Below are 19,289 nucleotides of genomic sequence, written 5' to 3' on the forward strand. Positions count from 1 at the left end.
CTTGCATATTTCTATGGGAATGAAGAGGACTCCTGCAATGGAGCAATGGGACAATGGACAATAGACAATGGGAGCAATGACCTGGAACATCCTTAGAACAGAGCAAAAATGTGTGAAGCCTCGGGGATGTTTGTAGAATGTAGCTGGAATGGGATATCATTCCATCTATGATATCAGCAAATAAATATCCCCTCCCCAGTAGAATGAAACTGTGTTCTCCAGTCTCAGAATAAAGATTCCTACCATTCCTCATATACCTGCAGCAGACTCATGTCTTAAAGGTCAGTTTGGAGACTTGTACCCACAGTCCCTGGCTTCACTGATTCTGTTCCCAGTTACCTCTTCAGTCTCCAGAAGATGGAAGCCAACCTTACTGCCTGGAAGGGTCAATGAATGGAGTGGAATTTTCAGATGTAAGCGACCCCAGATACAGCAATTTGCTCTCCTGTAAATAGTTCAACTCTTAGCTGGGTTGAGAAACCCTGGTTTCTTTTGGGACATGGCTGATTTACTGGGCCTGACAGGTAGCACGGTACAGATTTGTTTCATTAGATTTAATATTTGTAGCTCAGCTCTCTCCCTCCTCCCTCCCTCTCTACTCCTACCCTTCTGTCCCCCTCTCTACTTCTCCTCTCCTTTCCACCTCTCTCCTCTCTGGCTCTCCTCCTCCCCACCTGATTCAGCTTCCTCTTCTGTAAAAAAACAGGTAAAGTGGGAAAACTTACCTTACAAACTATGAGAACAACAGCGAAAGCGTTTGAAAAAGATTGTTGGAAAAAGAAAAAAAAGAAAAAGATTGTTAGGTGAGATATTTTGAACACACTTTGAGAAATATAGTACATAGATATCAATTGGTACACACATCACATAACTAAACACCCCTTCTCCTCCTTCAGAACGCTTATTAAAATTCATTAAAACTCAATGCTTATGAAAAGTCTTAAGGCTATTTCAACTACTCTAAACCCCAAAACTCATCACACTTCCTTCAGATACCCCTTTAGGAAATACCAATTTATAAAGGCAATTGTTTAACAGAAATTACTTTTTTTCCATGCCCAAACTAACTTTCGCTTTACTTTTGAACTTTTACACCAACAGTTCCTTTCACCTTTAGGTTGTTTGCTTGCTTGATGGGGCTGGATCTGTAGTCACCTACAGTGCAAGAGTTCTAGTAAAACTACAATTCTACAATTCCGGGGGAATCCACCCGACTCCCTCTTCTGGCCTTTGTGGGCACTGCACTACGCGGTGCGCTGGCATAGAAGTAAGCAACATACTTTTAAACACACGGTAATTATGGGAATCATTACTAACCTGCATTGTTCTGCTTCTGTAACCTGAAGGCTTTATGCTCCCTAATCAAGGAGAGACGCCATGGTACTTACTATACCTGTGTTTCATTTTTGTTAAAAGTTTGTATCCTGTCGTGCTTGCCAATGCAAGCGTTACTGGTTGTATGGAACCTGTGTTTTTTCCCTTTATAAACCTGTCTTTAACCGTCGGATCCGTCTCTCTAGACTTGTGGTGAGTGCGTGCCCTTGGCCGGGTCTGTGTAAACTTCAAATTCATAAAGAGCTCGTCCCAGTCTCCTTTTGCGTGAGAACGGTCCGGCTATAACACTACCACCATCACAATTTATTCACAACACTGAACAGATTTTTGTGAGACTCCTCAAGACTGAAAAGTAACTAAGAGTAAGGTTTAAGTACTTTTCAGTACTAAAGTACCTTTTAATACTTTCATAAAGTATTTTCTGCAGTAGCGCTGTCATTGCAAGACACTTGCATCGCGGTCGGCCCCCTCCTTCGAGGAAGCCGAACTGGTAGCAGCCGGAGCTTCAGATGAGAGTTGGAATGATGCTGGCTTTTTTTAAAGACCTGGCAGAATATGAATTTTCAGGAGAAAATGGACACCCCAGAGCAAAAGAGCGGGAAGAAAGTGATAATCCTATCTGTAGCCCAAAAAACGTGTCCAATGTCATGGAGTTTTTCGGACCATTTTTGTTAATTGACTGATACTCTAGTGAAAGAAAGGTATCTTGGGCGTTTGTTTAATTTTAAAGTCTCTGGGCTAGGAGCGCTAAAACAGATCGACAGTTCGCGATCTACCTGCAGATCCAGTAGCTCTAATTTGGTTAACCTTAAGCCCAAACCACCAGGGAAGGTGCAATTGATAGCCTCTCTAGAACGCTTCTCCAAACTCTATGGTTGCAGCACACGCGCAAAACACTTCATGTCGCACAAAGGCCACGGAAAGAAGGTTCCGCGCCTGCGTTCTGCCTCTTTCGGGCAAGAACGCCCTCTTCTCCCGGTCCTGGCCAAATGAATGCAGCGCTACGCCTGCGCCCTGAAGACTTGCGGGACTTTTATCACACTGGCGGCAGCGGTGACGTGATGGCTGAGGAGGAGGGCGTGAAGGAAGGACGGAAGCCGAGAGGGACCTGGGGCGGAAGGGGACCCGGGCCAGGCTTGTGTTCGGTTCCTTGGCGGGGCTGGGGTTCCGATGTGGTCCCCAGAGCGGGAGGCCCAGGCCCCGACCGGGGGAGACCCGGCGGGCCTCCTGCCGCCCGAGTGGGAGGAGGATGAGGAGCGCATGTCTTTTCTGTTCTCCGCTTTTAAGAGGAGTCGCGAGGTGAACAGCACCGACTGGGACAGCAAGATGGGCTTCTGGGCTCCGTTGGTGCTGAGCCACAGCCGCCGCCAAGGGGTTGTGCGCTTGCGACTGCGGGACTTGCAGGAGGCCTTCCAGCGCAAAGGCAGTGTCCCGTTGGGGCTGGCTACGGTGCTGCAGGACCTGCTGCGGTGAGGACCGAGGCCGAGCGGGCGAGGCGGGGGGCGGCTCCCCCGGGCTGACATCAGACCTGCCCCTTGACAGCCCAGACTCAGCGTCCAGGGTTTGTTCAGTGGGTGGAGGAGGAGGAAGATGAAGAGACTGCTCCACGGATGGATGTCTGGACTCAGAGAAAGAGGGACTGGGGTGGTTGGAGTGTCTGGGATAGTCAGAATGGTCCAGACGAGACCCATCCTTGAGAGGTGTCAGCGGGACACTTGAACGGGGATCCTGTTATGCAGTTACTTCAACAGGACCTCCAGATTTGCATTACCTCTGCAGCAGATCTCTGAGAGGGGTACTTTGAACTAAGAAAGAACAGAGCTAAGGAGCGAATACTCGTGAGATTATAGACATCTTGACTAAAGAATTCTGGCACAGGTCGCACAAGTAACCTTTCCTGTTATGTCCAGGACTGAGATTATTTGGGCCAGAGAGGAGAGTTTAACTGTGTAGTTGGGGGCCTCTGAAAGGCTTTAGGTGATAAGTGTGTGTGACAGGTACAGTGTTCAGGTCATGCTTGAAGAGGTGACCGATACTTCATGGTTTCAGATACTGTCAAACTCCATTCTCTGGCCTTTTTAATAATCTAGGGCAAGATGACACAGGTATTATCTTTAAAAATAAACAATCTCAGAGAGATCAAGTAACCTATTCCAGGTTACATAGCTAGAATAACCCCAGGACTGGATCCTTCCTTTGAATTCTAAATCATTTGTATTTTATACTATATGTATCATGCCCAGCCTAGCCTAGCACTATGTCTCTTTCAATGAATAAAGAGAGAGCCAAAGGTCTTGTGTTTGTTTTAGAGTAATGCTTTCTCATTAAATGGTCACCCTTCTTTACTGCTGTTCCCAATACCTTTCATTGCCTAACCTTGGCCTAAGAAACCTTTCTGAAATTCTCCTCTGAGAAAGTGTGCTTCAGATAACGTTTTGCCTGATGCCAGAGGTGGAAAACAGTTCAGTCAGCCAGGGACAAAACCAAAATGGGCTACCTGATTCGGGACAGTCTTGTCCAAATCCAGAGACCTTTAACACCTTGACCTCCTCTGGCTACTGATCCTTGAAACAGCCTGGTATTGTCCAGATTTGATATTCACACATCCACAGCTTTGCTCAAGGGCCACACAGCTGTGCCCAGATCCTGGCTTTACTGTTCTCCAAACTGTGGCCTGCATAGGATACAGTTGCCACCTGTAAGCCTTAGGTTGACCAATTACTAGGTCTATCATGAGAACTTGAGGATCTTCATACAGCCCTTCACAGTAACCGTCCATGGCAAGCATTTAGTAGACTTGTTTGCTGTTGTTACTGCTGCCAGGGAATGCATCACGCTTGCAGCCTAGCTTAGAGATAGCATAAAACCCCAATCTGTGTAGCTTTTGGCCTTCTTCCTGAGGTCTGCAAAATGCACAGGGTTTTTCATTTGATTGTTCCCAACCCTCTTGATAGAAGAAAACCTCCACATAGGCCCAGTGAAGCCTTTTGGGCCTCTGTTGTCTTAGTGGGACACTTGGATTTTTTGAGGCCAGATGAACTAGTTGCCATCTGGCTGCCTTTGCCTTCTTAGATCATCATTCTCCTCTTTAGTTGTTAACATGCTGGTGATACCATCTATGGTGCTAAGTGACTAGGAGGCTGAGCACGGAGTGCAGGTGACACTGCTAGTAGCTGGTACAGAATAGACAGGTGATGGTGATGATATCATGCCTCTGGGGGTAAAGGGTAAGTAGGGACCAGGACAGGCCATCGCCACTACACATCTTTACATGCCTTTTTCTCTCTCTGCAGTCGAGGTGAGCTGCAGCGAGAATCAGACTTCATGGCCAGTGTGGACAGCAGCTGGATTTCCTGGGGGGTTGGAGTCTTTCTGCTGAAGCCCCTCAAGTGGACTCTTTCTAACATGCTGGGGGATAACAAAGTTCCAGCGGAGGAGGTGCTGGTGGCTGTGGAGCTGCTTAAGGTGGGTGTGCAGGAGAGGGGTGGGGTGGCACCAGGTGTGACAGGATCACCACAACCTTCTTTTTTTTTGTTTTTTTAGATTTATTTATTCATTTATTATATATAAGTACACTGTAGCTGTCTTCAGATACACCAGAAGAGGGCATCGGATCTCTTTACAGATGGTTGTGAGCCACCATGTGGTTGCTGGGAATTGAACTCAGGACCTCTGGAAGAGCAGTCAGGTGCTCTTAACCGCTGAGCCATCTCTCCAGCCCTCACCACAACCTTCTTAGGGAAATGCTGTCTCTTTGCCAAGTAATGGGGCTAAGGACCAGGTCTTCACTCCGTCTTTTGCTCTGAACTTTGTCGGATTATGAATTCATTGGGTTATTATCACATTTTCAGGGTGAGCTCTGTCAGGAGTTGTCAGTAACAGACAGCTGATCACTTCTGGACATTTGGGGACGTTAATGATAAGCTATAGTTTAGGGTGTGCTCTGCTGTCTCTAGTTTACTGGCAAGGAATTCCCAGAATTTTATTATTAAGTTATTGTATTTATTATTGTACTTGGGATTGCACCTAGGGCCTTGTGTGCATTGGGCGAGCACTCTGCTGTGAGCTCTAGCTCAGCCTTCTTGCTAAGTTCTGGTTTCCCATGATTCTTCTTTTCCCTCCAACTTCTCAGTAGCTTGCTTATCAGTGTCCCCTCTCTTCTCTTTGGATGAGGCCACCAGGTGCCATCCCTTCTTTCTCTGCTGCCCAGTCAGCTTCTTTACTTGCTACCTTTACCCAGGCCATGTGCTGACAAATGTGACCTCAGAGCCTCGAGAAGCCATGAAACAGCTCTCCTGTTCCACACAGGACTTAATGAAGCTAACAGGAACCATAGTCACTTTCTAAAGTGATGTAGTCAGTCTAATCCTGTGTCACAGAGAAGCAGGCCAAGAGCTCAACAGACACAAAAGTGATGCCGTGCCACCTCCTGTTACTAAGCAGATACTTCACATTCTATTTGGTGACACCTGATTTCAATATGTTGATGAGTAGTCCTGTTTTCTCTTGTTGGGTAGAGAAGAAAAAGGTGTTTATAGAGAGGAACAGGTCAGGAACACTGGTTTTCCTAAGGCTATTTCCTTTTGACAAAGGAATTCGACAAAAAGAAGAAAAACAAAACAAAATTGTCCATGATTGTGCTGTTTAAAATAGAAAGATACAAAGAAATTTCTTTTTTGTTGTCCCTTTCCTATTTTTGGGTGTGTCCCTTTTCCATTTCTACATGTGAAGATTTCAGTGGTTACTTTAAGTTTTTATTATGTTTATTTTGTTTGGTGGTGGGGGTGGGAACTGTTAATGCAAATGAAGGTCAGAGGGCAACTTGCAGGGATAGTTCTCTCCTTCCACCATGTGGGTCTCAGAGACTGAGCCTAGCTCTTCAGACATGGCTCTCCAGCCTTGACCTGCTGAGTTAACTCATTGACCCAGATGAGTTTTTTCCTCAGTACCTAGGATTGAACTTGGAACTTTGTGAATACTAAGCAAACTTTCTGTCATCCTAAGAGCCCTTTTAAAATGTTGCACCAAGTTTTGTTCTATAAAGGTTGCCATGAAATTGTAACAATCTTTGAACATAGTTATCCCACCTCTGCACAACAGGCTCCCTTTGACTTCATCTGGTGGTTGTGATTTCCTTGGGCATCTGCCAGCCTTTACCTCAATCACTGTCTTCAGCTGACTTCTCTGAAGTCATTGCTGAAGAACCCTGCTTTGAGCTTCCTGTCCCAATTCGTTAAAAATGGTGAATTATACTGGTCGGTGGTGGCTCACTCAACCCCAGCACTCAGGAGGCAGAGGTAGGTGGTCTCTCTAAATTTCAGGCCAGCCTGGTCTACAGGGCAAGTTCCAGGACAGCCAGGACTACATAGAAAAACCCTGTCTGAACAAAACAGACAAACAAAAAGAGGTGAATTATGATTCTAGAATTTAGAATTTGCCCTCTCCCATGTTACTACCCATTCTCTCTCCTATGTCATCCCTTGTACCCGTTCTAGGATCCTTTTTTTTTAAAAAGACTGCTGTTAACAGAGGCTTCCCAGCTACATTCAGTAAAGTGACTTTCTACAGCATCCTTGGATCCATGATTTCTTTTTCTGTTGTGTTCACAAAAACTCCAAGCATAGCACCACAGATCCAGAGTTCTTCATTATCTGCATTCTTGATAAGGCCGTTGTGGGGATTTTTTTTTTTTTTTTTTTTTTTTTTTTTTTTTTTTCGGAGCTGGGGACCAACCCAGGGCCTTGCGCTTGCTCTTGTTGTGGGGATTTTGAGTATTCTAATTTCTATGCAATATTTTCAGTCTTCATCAGCGGGCCTTACCCTCAGCAGGCTCAAATGCACCAAAGCAGAGCACAGCATCTCCCAGCATCCAAACTGCCTTTTTCTGTGGCACTGCGGGCATCTCCCACTGTCCTTTCATTCTTTTCCATGTCCCATATCCACCCCCTCAGCTCAGCTCAGCCAGCTGTCTGTAAGCCCTGCCAGTTGCTCATCTGGTTCTGCCTTTAGATTTTTCAAAAGTATGGTAATGCTTTTGGGGTCAATGGCCTTTCTAGACTTTCTTTTTTTTTAATAAAGATTTCTTTATTTGTGTTTGTGTATGTGTGAGTGCAGATGTTCACACCATGGCATATGTGACAGTCAAAAGGTCAACTTCTCGGGAGCCAGTTCTCTGCTTTCACCTTGTTTTGAGGCAGTTTCTCTTGTTTCTGCTGCTGCACATTGTACAAACTAGGTTCCAGGTGATTCTGCTGTCTTTACCCCACCATTACTGCGTCCTTCCTTTACAGCTTTCTAAGTCTAAGGTCAGCTCCTCTTCTTTAAGCGTGGCACTGCTGTAGTCACATCCTAAAGCTGATCTTTTAGTCCTTACTAAAAGCCAGAACTGTGCCTGCTACAACCTGAGGACCAGCTTTTGGCACACCTAAAGCCTTTTCGTGGTATCTTCAGTGAGTGCGCCACGAGTCTCTGGTAGTGGATGGACAGGAGGCTGGATGCTAGAAATTTTATTTTCAGTCAGTAGAGCACAGGTGTCCTGAAATCCACACTTTGACTTCTTGAGGGATGAGTAGAGTATAGGAATTTATCTTTGGTCAAATTGGATACCTTTAGCAGTTTCCAGTTTGTGTTCAATTTTCTCTACCCTGAACTGTGATGACACCTTTTCTTCCAACCTTTTTTCATTGCATCAAAAATGCTGCTGCTGGTTTGTCTCCATTTGCAGACACTGGTGGCCTGACCAGTTTCTTCAGGATTGCCACAGGTTTAGACCTCTTGAGATCTGCAGTTACAACAGTCAGCATCATGTCTCCCTGCTTTCTACAGATTAGCACCTTTCCTGACCTCTACACATACCTTGGCAGGAGAGTATGCCATGCCACCAGCATGCCAGTCATGGTCATGTTGGTGGTGCTGGCCCCGCTATGGTTTCACACACACACACACACACACACACACACACACAGAGGTGGCAGGCATCTGGGATAAGGTAGTTCTAATACTTCCACCTTTGAACCAGTTGGCTTTGACACAGTCTCATTACCCTTTGTGCTTGGGACTCTGGCTGTTCATCATCACTGTTCTTCACTTTGGCCGAGTTGTGATGGTTTAGCATTCATGCCTTGTATCTTCAGCATTAAGGCTCAGGCAGGTGCACCAGATGTCCTATGCCTGGCATAAGCCTAAGCAAGATGAAGACCGAGTACCCCAGATGCTAGTCTTATCTGGGGCAGGACTGAGAAGTTGAAGCATTTCTAGGGGTGTGCTATATACGCAGTATGGCAGGCCTTTTGGTTTTTCAAGACAGGTTTTTCTCTTAATAGCCCTGCCTCTGCCTGCCTCCCTAGTGCTGGGAACAAAGCATGTGCCACACTGCCTGGCTCACATTGTTCTTACAGACCAACTACTCTGTTTTCAATAGTGTTGTGATGTGTATGTGTATGATTGTGTGTGTGTGTAGATATGGATCTGTCATGGCACATGTGTGGAGGTCAGAGGACAGCTTTTGAGACTTGATTCCCTCCTTGCACCTTGCTTTGAGGCAGGATCCTTTTGTTTCTGCCCTCCAGTGAACTCCAGGCTGGTTGGCCCATTAACTTGCAGGCAGTTAGTTAGTTGTCCTGTGCCCATTTCCCCACTCCATATGGGAGTGTGGGGGTTACAGATGCATGCCATCAAATCTGGCTTTTGCTTGTGTTCCTGAGTCACTGTGCTTGCACACAGCCTCTTTAACCTGCTGAGCCACCATCTCTCCAGACACATTTAATTTTCCTTTTAGTGTTTACTGATAACTGAAAAAGCTCCACGTGTACTTGTTTATTGTCTGACGTCCTCTCAAAAGGAATCCCATGAACTTTAGGCTCCTGGGAGATGTCTAGTATCTAGTAGTCAATAAATATTTGTTGAATGAATGAATATACACATGCCTGTATCCACTCCATCGTCTTTCTAGAAATAAAATTGCTCCATAGCTTGCTTTTTTTCCACTTTAATATGTTGGGAGCATCTTTCTATGTCCTATGTGGTGTAAATCTGGCTTATCTTTTTTGACAGCTGTACAGTAATCTGTAGATCTGTCTACCACCATTTATGCAGGGGTTCCCACAAGTGGACTTTAAGTCATTACAGTTTCTCTTGCTTTTCCATCTTTGCTAGATCTGTGCATATGCATCTTTGTAGTTCTGTGCCTTTTGCATTTTTAACAAAAATAATTGCCCAATTAGGTACCAGTGGGGTAGCTCAGTTGGTTAAGTACAGACCTGGGTTTGAATCCATAGCACCCACATAAGAAGCCATGGGCAGAGGATGGCACTTAAAATTCCAGGGCTAGGAAGCAGAGGTAGGAGGTGTGCTGGGGCTTGCTAGCCAGCCAGTCTAGCTGAATTATATACCCATCTTGAAAATCTAAGATGGAGAGGGATTGCAGAATATACCTGGTGGACTCCACATGCCCCCCCCACATGTACCTACATACATGTGCACACACATGTGAACACATATAACCACACACATAAAAAATAATTACCTGGGGGTGTGCATGAGTGTGTGTGTGTGTGTGTGTGTGTGTGTGTGTGTGTGCGTGTGGGCTCGTGCGTGTGCAGTATTGAAATGACTTTCACAGTGTATTCTAAATTGGTCTCAGTTTGTGGTGATCTTGCCTCAGCCTCTGACACGCTGGACTCATAGATATGAGCCCTGCAATACTGTAGTTTTCAGGGGTTTGTGTTAACTTTACTTTAATCAAGAGTGTCTTAGAAAGCTAGCTCTTCACATCCTTGTCAGCATTGGCTGATGCCAATCTTTTAAATTACTTTCTTTCGATATGTCTAGCATCTTTTAAAAAATGTTTATGTGTGGCTGGAGATCAAACCCCGCGCCTTGGGCTTGCTTGGCAATCACTCTACCATCTTGTTAGATCCTCATTTTTTTAACCTATCTTATCTACCATTTACATGGCCCTTTCGAGAATTGCCTGTTTCTATCTTTTACCTGTTTTTATGCTACATTGCCTGTCTTTCTTATTAATTTGTAGAAGTTCTTTATTGTACATACCTGTGCGTTAGGAATCAAAGATGTAAAATGTGTGTGTGTGTGTGTGTGTGTGTGTGTGTGTGTGTGTGTGTGTGTGTACGTACGTCCTCTTGAGCCAGGGTCTCTCACTGAACCTAGAGCTAGGCTGGTATCCAGCAAGCCCGAGTCTTGTCCCTGCACAGCACTAGGGTTACAGAGGGTCAGCCGTGGACTGTTTTTTCTGTGAGTGCTATGAGGTCAAATTCAGGTCCTCATGCTTTAGCAGCAAATGCTCCTACCCACTGAGCCATGTCCCCATTCCCAAAGGTAGAAATATTGCTCCTTAGATTCTTGTTTAAGTTTTATTTGTGTTGTCCTTCAAGTAAAAAAAAAAATCATTTGTTTGTGTGTGCCTGAATCTGTGTGTATGTGTATGGAATTGCTCATTACAGGATACACATGGAAGTCAGAGGACAACTTGCAGGAGTCACTTCCCCTCCAACCATTGATCCAGGAGACTGAACTATGATGGGCTTGCTTGGCAACAGGTGCTTTTTTTACCTGGTGAGCCACCTTGCCAACCCTCATGATGTAGAAGTTTTCATGTCTGCAGTGAGAGCTCCCAGGTTTTCCTTTTGAGTACTAATTGCTGGTCCTGCTTACAAGAGTATCTTTTGCCACAAGTATAGCCTTGTGTGTGCTAAGCAAGTGCTCTACCAGGGTACTATATTTCTAGCTTCTTTTTTATTCTAATTCCTTTGTGCCTATTTTTTAATTTACATTTCAGTTCTCAAATATTTGTGTTTGTGTGGTGAGGGAAAGCCCTGTCTTCCTTGGCCAGACAGCTAGTTTCCTCCATCCATTTTACTAATGCTGTGTACTGAGTCTGTATGTGGCTGTCACACTGCTTTTAGCCATTGTCGCTGTGAATGGTGGGTCTTTCTGGGAGGGGTTGTCGGTCTAAAGGCTCTGTCTTGCTGGACTCTTGTGTACTGTCTTGAATGTGGCTGGCCACTTGCTTCTTACAATGGTTCCTTTCCCTGGTTTTGTTCACAGGGAACTGTGGGTTCTCTTTGGTTACCCCCAGGCTGTCCTATGGGTCAGATCACTATTTCCACATTGGTCGTCCTTGAGCTTGTCATTGTCTTGTGAATCTCCTTGTGTTTTCTCACTTATACTTGTGTCTTGATGCCCTCTGTATGCTGGGAGCTTGAGGGCTCTCCTACAGTCTCCTTTCAGGCTTGCACCTCTGATGTGTCTCTTTAGATGCCCCAAACCAACTTGTCCAAAGTGGAATGTTAGTGTTCGAGACAGGTGTCTCCTGTAGTCTTATATATGAGTCACCTCAGATGTAAACAAGCTCCCTTTCACCTCAGTCCTTGTTCACACACCATGGATGGTTACTTTTGTCCTTTAAGTTTTGCTGGGATCTACTGCATCTCTCTGTTTCCTAAATGTTGTCCTCTTCAGAGAGGTAGTGATGGCTCTTCTTGCATAAATGGCTTCCCTGCCTCTAATCCTGACTCTTCATCCCATCCTTTGTCACTGTTTGTTCTCTGACAGTCCAGCCGTGGCTTCTCGATAACCACCTGTCCTCTGCAGAATAAAGAAGGAAGGTGTGATGTTCATTTTATACAGTGTTGACATGCTTCTCTTCTCCTACACACACACACACACACACACACACACACACACACGTACCATGTGAGCTCACACTTCTGTGCCAGGACCTGCTGTTCTTACACACCTCAACCTCTTTCACGTAGGAATGGCTCACCCTTCAACATTGTGATCCATGGGCTTTGAATTATGTTTAAGAACCCTCTGAAATCCCATGTTGGAGGGAAAGTGGCACTGTTCTTTGGGACTTCTATTTCTTAATCTTCTCCCTAGTGTAGCCTGCATATTCCTCCTGTCTATCACAGGTTTTTCCTTTCAACTATTTATACAGCCATAATAGCATGCACATCTGCAGTTCCTCATAAATGGAGACACCAGGATGGAAAGGGGATTATAATATTCTTAGTCTGTGTTCAAGAAGCTGAGGATCTGTCTGGCAGACTGGCAGGCGTAAGGTCATGGGCTAAGCTGGAAGTGAGCTTTGGCTTTAGATCACAGCAGGTTCTACTCTGCCCTCTGTCTTATTCCTCCTATAAGGAGCCTCAGGCCCAACAGACATGGCCATATGCAGCCCCAGGTGCACAAGCAATAATGGAGCTACTGCCACTTTGTACCTCTTATTTCATGCAGCCACTGCTCTTTTCCAAAGTGTAAGTATACAGACCCTTTTCCCTGTGTGTGTGTGGTATAGTACTGTGTACTATATTCATTCTACTTATATATATATTTTCATTTACTTATTTTGTGTATGTGCACACCCACGTGAGCGCCCGCGTGCCCTGTGCTTTTCCTGCATGGTCAGATGGTCTGTGTGAGTCAGTTTTCCCCGTCTACCATGTGAGTCCCAGTTATCAGGAATGGGGACAAGTACCCTCACCTGCTCAGTCATCCCACAGGCCTACCTTAGTTTTTGTGGCAGTCTCTCGCTGAATCTGGAGCTCACTGTTTGGCAAGGCTGACTGGCCACTGAGCCTAGGTATCTGCCTGTCTTGGCCACACTGCTGCTGGATTGCAGATACATGCTGTGGCAATGCCTGGTCCTTACCTGAGTTCTGGGCATTCAAACTCAAGTCTTCTTCTTGCCAGCAGGCACTTTACCAACTGAGCCATCTCCCTCGGCTGCTTTTTAAGCTGCCACTTTGGATGGGTCAGTACTTTGCTGGTCTTAACGTTCTGGCCTCCTGGCTCTGAAGCTTAGGGTCAAAGCTCATGCATCTTGTAGTGGTAACCAGGGCCTTGAATCTCTTTGCCTTCCCTGCAGGAAAAGGCTGAGGAGGTGTATCGCCTGTACCAGAACTCACCCCTCTCCTCTCACCCTGTGGTGGCTCTGTCAGAACTGAGTGCTCTGTGCGCCAACTCCTGCCCAGATGAGAGGACCTTCTACCTCGTGCTGCTGCAGCTACAGAAGGAGAAGAGAGTCACTGTCTTAGAGCAGAATGGAGAGAAGGTGTGGAAGCATGCCTGTCCGTGAGTGCATGCATGTGCATGTGTGTATGTTTCATGGACTCACAATGAGTTAGTCTGCACGCATATACCCAGGCCTGGTGGTGGATTTCTCAGCTTGTGTGGTAGGGATAGCAGTAATTTGTCCCTGTCCCCCAGATTGTGAAGTTTGCCAGGGGACCACATGCCAAGGTGTCTCCTGTCAACGATGTGGATGTTGGGGTCTACCAGCTGATGCAGAGTGAACAGCTCCTCTCTCGAAAGGTTGAGTCGTTATCCCAAGAGTCTGAGAGGTAATCAATCTCCTTCCCTACCTGGCTGACTCTGGAGCCCCAGTGAGTGGATCTTTTAAAACACAAATACAACACAAAACCCCACTAGGAGTATATCTGCATTTGCAGAATGCTTATCTAGTATGCATTGAAGCCATGGATTTGCTCTCAGCATTGCAAAAAAAAGTTACTCTTTAATTACACAATTACTAGGTACTCCGTACAGAAGACTCAAAGGAAAGAAAGCAGCAGAAAGTAAAGGAGAAAATTGACTGGTGATTACAACTGTTAACATCTCGTTAATGTTCTTCTGAAGCCTGGTGTCCTACCTGTGAGGAGATAGTAAGGCAGCTCTGTGCCAGCATAGGGCCTGTTTAAGGATTTCTTGCATTTCCCTTGGGCTTTTTCTACAGGCATCCTTGGTAGGAGCCACAGATGCTTTCCTGTTTGGCAGACAAGCATACTGAATTAGAATTCTTCACTCCTTCTCTCAAAGAATCACAGGAGTGTTGGCATGGCCATGGCCAAGGTCTTCAGTGTGTAGCGATCAATCCCATGCCTTCAGTGAAAAGATGTGTGTGTAATTCTCTCACCTTCAGGACTGATCACTTTGCCTTGCCACATATAGAGCTGAAGCTTCTATGAGACTGCCAGTAGGTAGTTGGCTATCGCTGTGGCTACAGGTTTAGTGGATTGTTGACTTCAGGTCTGAAGCTCCTTTGACTAAGTGCCCTTGAACATTATTTGAGACCCTGCCACAACCCAGCCCTCTTCGTCTGTTCTTCCACAGGTGCAAAGAGGAAGCCCGCCGGGCATGCCGAGCAGGGAAGAAGCAGCTGGTAGGTTCCCTTCTGCAGCCTTGGAGTGGTATCCCCAACTGTCAGGGACAGGGGCCCAGAGATTCAGAGAACAGCCTGATTGGGGTTCAGGGAGCAGCATCTACAGGTGGCTCAGGCACCACAGCTTACTTTATAGAGAGAAGGCCTGGAATGTTCTGTGGCTGTGGTTTGTACTGGCTGTGTGGCCTGCCATGTCCCATCCTGATCTGCTTCCATACCCTCCAGGCACTGAGGTCTCTCAAGGCCAAGCAGAGGACAGAGAAACGCATTGAGGCGCTGCACGCCAAGCTGGACACTGTCCAAGGCATCTTGGATCGCATCTATGCCTCGCAGACAGACCAGATGGTAGCCACGCCCCTCCGTGCCCTCTGGTCCCAGTCTCCCACACTGACTCCCTCCCTTGTGCCTGCTGTTTCAGGGCGTCCTGGGTTCTTCCAGGGTGTGGCTGGGTTCTCTTTCTGGTTGGGAAGTTTAACTTCTATGGGTGTGAGGTGAATTGACCTTGGGTGGCCAAGCCCAAAGCCAGCTTTGGAGATGAAACAAAGTTGTATTTTGATAAATGTTGCACAAATAACTTGGTCTTCTCTTTAGGTTTTTAATGCCTACCAAGCTGGCGTAGGAGCCTTGAAACTCTCCATGAAGGATGTCACAGTGGAGAAGGCAGAGAGCCTTGTGGATCAGATCCAGGAGGTACAGGGGCCTGGGAGAGTCCATGAGAAAGGAGTTGTAGAGAACGTGGTTGACTTACTTTGAGCCTCTTTTCCAAACTTGACTCAGCCTCGTACCTGAAAGGAACCATTCCTTGACTATCAGATCTCTGTAGTCCTGAGCATTACCCCAAGGCTTTGAGCTGCCCAGAGCCACCATTCCCTTCAGAGCTTGTTTGTGTTGTTGTTTGTGTCTTACAGCTGTGTGACACGCAGGATGAAGTTTCTCAGACTCTGGCTGGTGGGGTAACCAATGGTTTAGGTGAGTTGACAAGGAGACTCTTCCCTCCTTTCTGAGAGACCTCACTTCCTAGGCCAGGACAGGTCTGATCATGAACTTGACCCTTCTCTGGGGCTCATCTGCATGGGTAGTTGGAGGGAATTGATGTTCTCTCCCTGACAGCTATTCTGAGGGTCCTCTGTACTCCTTCTCCATACTGATAAAGCTTCTGACCAGCAGTCCTCTCTCAGGGCACAGGGAAGGCAGGGCCAGTTTCCTGGGATCAGTGGACCATACCCATCTGACAGCCCAGCTCTGCCTATAGAGAGAATATCTGCCTAAGGTACCCTTTGCCTCATGCCGCATGTGGCTGCTGACCTGCAAAGGTGCTGCTGGGCTGTGAAAGCCAAGCTGTCCTTAGGCACATAGGTCCATCTCTCTCCTGGGGCTAATGTGCCTTCTCTCTCCCAGATTTTGACAGTGAGGAACTGGAGAAGGAGTTGGACATCCTCCTTCAGGACACCACCAAAGAACCTTTGGATCTGCTCGAAAACCCCCATGAGACGCTTTATACCAACAGTGTGCCTAAGCCTAGGATCTTGGATGCTGAACTTGAAGCTGAACTTGAGAAACTATCCTTATCAGAAGGAGGTATGGAGCTGTTTCCCATGTCCTAGACACGTGACTCTGGCTGATAGGAGGAGCCAGGCATAGAACTGACAGATTCCATCCCCAGAACTCAGATCCCAAAACCCTGCAAGGGAGAAGTGGTTATGTACATGGAGAAGCAGATGGTCAAGCTTTGGGATGCTTTGGTTGTAGGTCTTCCTATTGAATATTATCTTTTCTTCTTGCAGGTTTGGTCCCAAGCAGTAAATCTCCAAAAAGGCAATTGGAGCCAACTCTCTAAAGCCATTGCAGGGATTCAAGCAAAGGACCCTCATGTATTAGAGATGCAGCCTTGTGCGTGTACATAGTTATTTAATGAAAAACACTGAGAAGTTGTCAGAAGAGGAGGAAAGAACCACCTGGATGTATCTGGATGCTGCCGCTCATACCAGGACAGATCCAACTTCTGGAAGCCATGCTATGGAGGCGTGCTCTGGTGATGTCATGGACCTACCTTCTCGTCTTTATAGTGCCACAATTTATACAGTTCTGTGTTTGACCCATCGTCTTCATAGCCTGCAGTTCTTGCCATTGGCTCTGTTAGGTTTGTCTTCACCCGCCAGCTTCATTCCAGCCAGTGAAGGTGAAAGGTTTGCAGCTTGGCCCATCAAAGCCAGCCCTCTCTTCCACTCCCAAGGTTTTTAAACCATTCACTCCCCTAGCCTGTGCTTTATTGGATTGGGAGTCAAACGAGTTTTATTCAGAGAGACCAACAGCCGGGTGTCTGGAGAAACGCTGTCCACAAGACGTTTCTCTACATGCTTCCTCACAGTCTCTGGGCATTCGTGGCTCTGAATGGTTCGGGGTCATGGCAGTTTCCGGGGTGGCTTATGTGATTGGGGGCCACAACCACTTCCATCTTAGGCAGAAGCAGATCTGTTGATGAGGTTGGGGAAGGATTAATCTGTCTTTTGAACTTGAGCAGGAGAAACACAAATAAACTCCAGGCCCCAGGGTGTGAAAGAAGCTGGGTTCTCAATTTGGCCCCATTATAAATGATGTGTTTTCTGGAGCAAGCCACACAGCGAGCACCACATTTACCTGTTTCTTGAGCCTGACACTCAACTGGCAGGCTCCCTGTTAGGATCTGGAAGTGTCTTACCATGTATCCACCACTCAGGGCAGGGGGCCTGAGCCAGGATGTGCAATAGGAGGAGGTGGCACTCGCCTGCTGCATCTGCTGCATCTGCTGCATCTGCTGTATCTGCTGTGTGCTGCCTTGGGCCTGCCCTGCCCTGCCCTGCCCTGCCCTGCCCCTGCCTCCTGCAGGCAGCTCTGTGCTTCGGTGAACTGCAGAACAGGCAGGAGATGTAGATCTGAATGCTGTGTTGGCAGCGTGGAGAAGAAACATGACAGCCACACTGCCAGTCTGCTGCCCAGGGACGGTGACTGCCTGGACCTCTTTGCACTGCCCCTCCTGCTTGTGGTAACATGGAGCAGAAGGGAGAACTTTGCCTCAGGCCAGGAGCACGAATCACTGTCTCCCACTTGGCTTTGGCAAATGGAATACTGGGGGTGAAGAAAAACAATCACTATTTTTTCTTTTTTAATCTGGTAAATAATTAAAAGAGAAAAACACCAGGTTTTGTTGTTGCCTATTCTTTAGGTGGTTTCAATTTTTTTTCTTTTACTTTTCATTTGTTTGTTTGTGCTAGGGTCTCAGCTGGCCCTGAGTCCTTGATTAGTCTTCTTTGTGCCTTAGCTTCTTTATTATACTTTTAATTGTGTGTGAGTGTGTATATACATGCATGCAGGTGCCCACTGAGGATCATGTGATCTCTTGAAAGCTGGAGTTACAGGTAGTTGTGAGCCATCTGACATGGGTGCTGGTAACTGAACTCAGGTCCTCTTCAAGAGCAGTACCTGCTTTCAACTGCTTGACACCACCCTAGTAACATTGTGTCAATAAAGGAGCTGAATTAAACAGCGGTGCAGAGTGCCAGGAAATTAAGTGATGTTTATGAGCTCACATAGTCCATGGCTGGCCTCAAATTGAAGATCCCACTGCCTTGTCCTCCTAAATGTTGGGATTACAGGCAAGTAATAAATACCACATGCTATTTACTCTGGTCCTTTAAGAAGATGTAGAACTCAGGCTAGGCTGGGCTGTGGTCTCCTAGGAACTGAGGGGTGACAACAACAAACCATCTGCGATTTTGATGATAGCTACAGAAGGCAGACAGGTAGAGCAGGGAATGGTAAATTTGGCATTGGTTTCTCCCTCAGGCCCCTCTGGCTTTCCCACTTTTACCCTTTCTTTACAGCCTTCCTAATTTCTGTTGTGTTTTGAATATGAAGTATCTCCCCAAAATTTCTTATTGGAACACTTGTTGCCCAACTGACAGTACTGGTTTGACAAACTGAGTAACCTAGAGGACACAGAGTCTTCAGGAGGAAATGGGTCATTAGGGGGCGGGCCTTGTGGTTTATAGTCCAGTCCTACTTCCTGTTTTCTGTCACTCTCCACAGTAACTGGTTTCTCATGCTTATACTGCCCTGCTTTCCCTGCCATCGTGGATGTATCCCTTCTTAAGTGTAAGCCAAAACTGTCTTAGGGTTTTACTGCTGTGAACAGACACCATGACCAAAGCAACTCTTATGAGGATAACATTTAAAAGGGGCTGGTTTATAGGTTCAGAGGTTCAGTCCATTATCATCAGGACAGGAACATGCCAGCATCCAGGCAGGCATGGTACAGGAGGAGCTGAGAGTTCTACATCTTCATCTGAAAGCTGCTAGCAGAATACTGACTTCCAGTTAGGATGAAGGTCTTTTTTTTTTTTTTAAAGATTTATTTATTTATTATATATAAGTACACTGTAGCTGTCTTCAGTTAGTGCTCTTAGCCGCTGAGCCATCTCTCCAGCTCAGAGGCCCACAACCACAGTGACACAGTCTACTCCAACAAGGACAAACCTACTCCAACAAGGCCACACCTAGTAGTGCCACTCCCTTGGCTGAGCACATACAAACCATCACGTTCCACTCCCTGACCTCCATTGGCTTGTTCAAACATTTGAGTCTATGGGAGCCATACTTAAACATAGCATAATGCAAAATATATTTAGTCCAACTTCCAAAGTCCCCCATAGTCTATATATAGCAGTCTCAACAATGTTAACAGTCCAAAGTTCAAGGTCTCTTCTAAGGTTAATCCAAGCATTTAACTGTAATT

At 46.4% G+C, this 19,289-nt stretch overlaps 1 protein-coding gene across 1 annotated transcript; it reads left to right on the top strand.

The window, feature by feature from the left end:
• The first annotated feature begins 2,402 nt into the window (after positions 1-2,402).
• Chmp7 (charged multivesicular body protein 7) lies at positions 2,403-17,695 on the top strand. The gene is made up of 10 exons (XM_032918382.1): positions 2,403-2,804; positions 4,629-4,800; positions 13,226-13,411; positions 13,567-13,700; positions 14,470-14,518; positions 14,744-14,863; positions 15,110-15,208; positions 15,427-15,487; positions 15,917-16,096; positions 16,303-17,695. Exons 1-10 carry the CDS (start codon positions 2,506-2,508, stop codon positions 16,353-16,355), a joined length of 1,353 nt encoding a protein of 450 aa, XP_032774273.1. The 5' UTR covers positions 2,403-2,505; the 3' UTR covers positions 16,356-17,695.
• Positions 17,696-19,289: the final 1,594 nt, after the last annotated feature.

The sequence above is a fragment of the Rattus rattus genome, chromosome 12, assembly GCF_011064425.1.
Source record: "Rattus rattus isolate New Zealand chromosome 12, Rrattus_CSIRO_v1, whole genome shotgun sequence".
Taxonomy (NCBI): Eukaryota; Metazoa; Chordata; class Mammalia; order Rodentia; family Muridae; genus Rattus; species Rattus rattus.

Coding starts and splice junctions, on each gene's coding strand:
- Chmp7 (XM_032918382.1), top strand. CDS start 2,506: ATGTGGTCCCCAGAGCGGGAGGCCCAGGCCCCGACCGGGGGAGACCCG. Junction 4,801..13,225: donor TGGCTGTGGAGCTGCTTAAG/GTGGGTGTGCAG, acceptor CCTTCCCTGCAG/GAAAAGGCTGAGGAGGTGTA. Junction 14,864..15,109: donor CCTCGCAGACAGACCAGATG/GTAGCCACGCCC, acceptor TCTTCTCTTTAG/GTTTTTAATGCCTACCAAGC.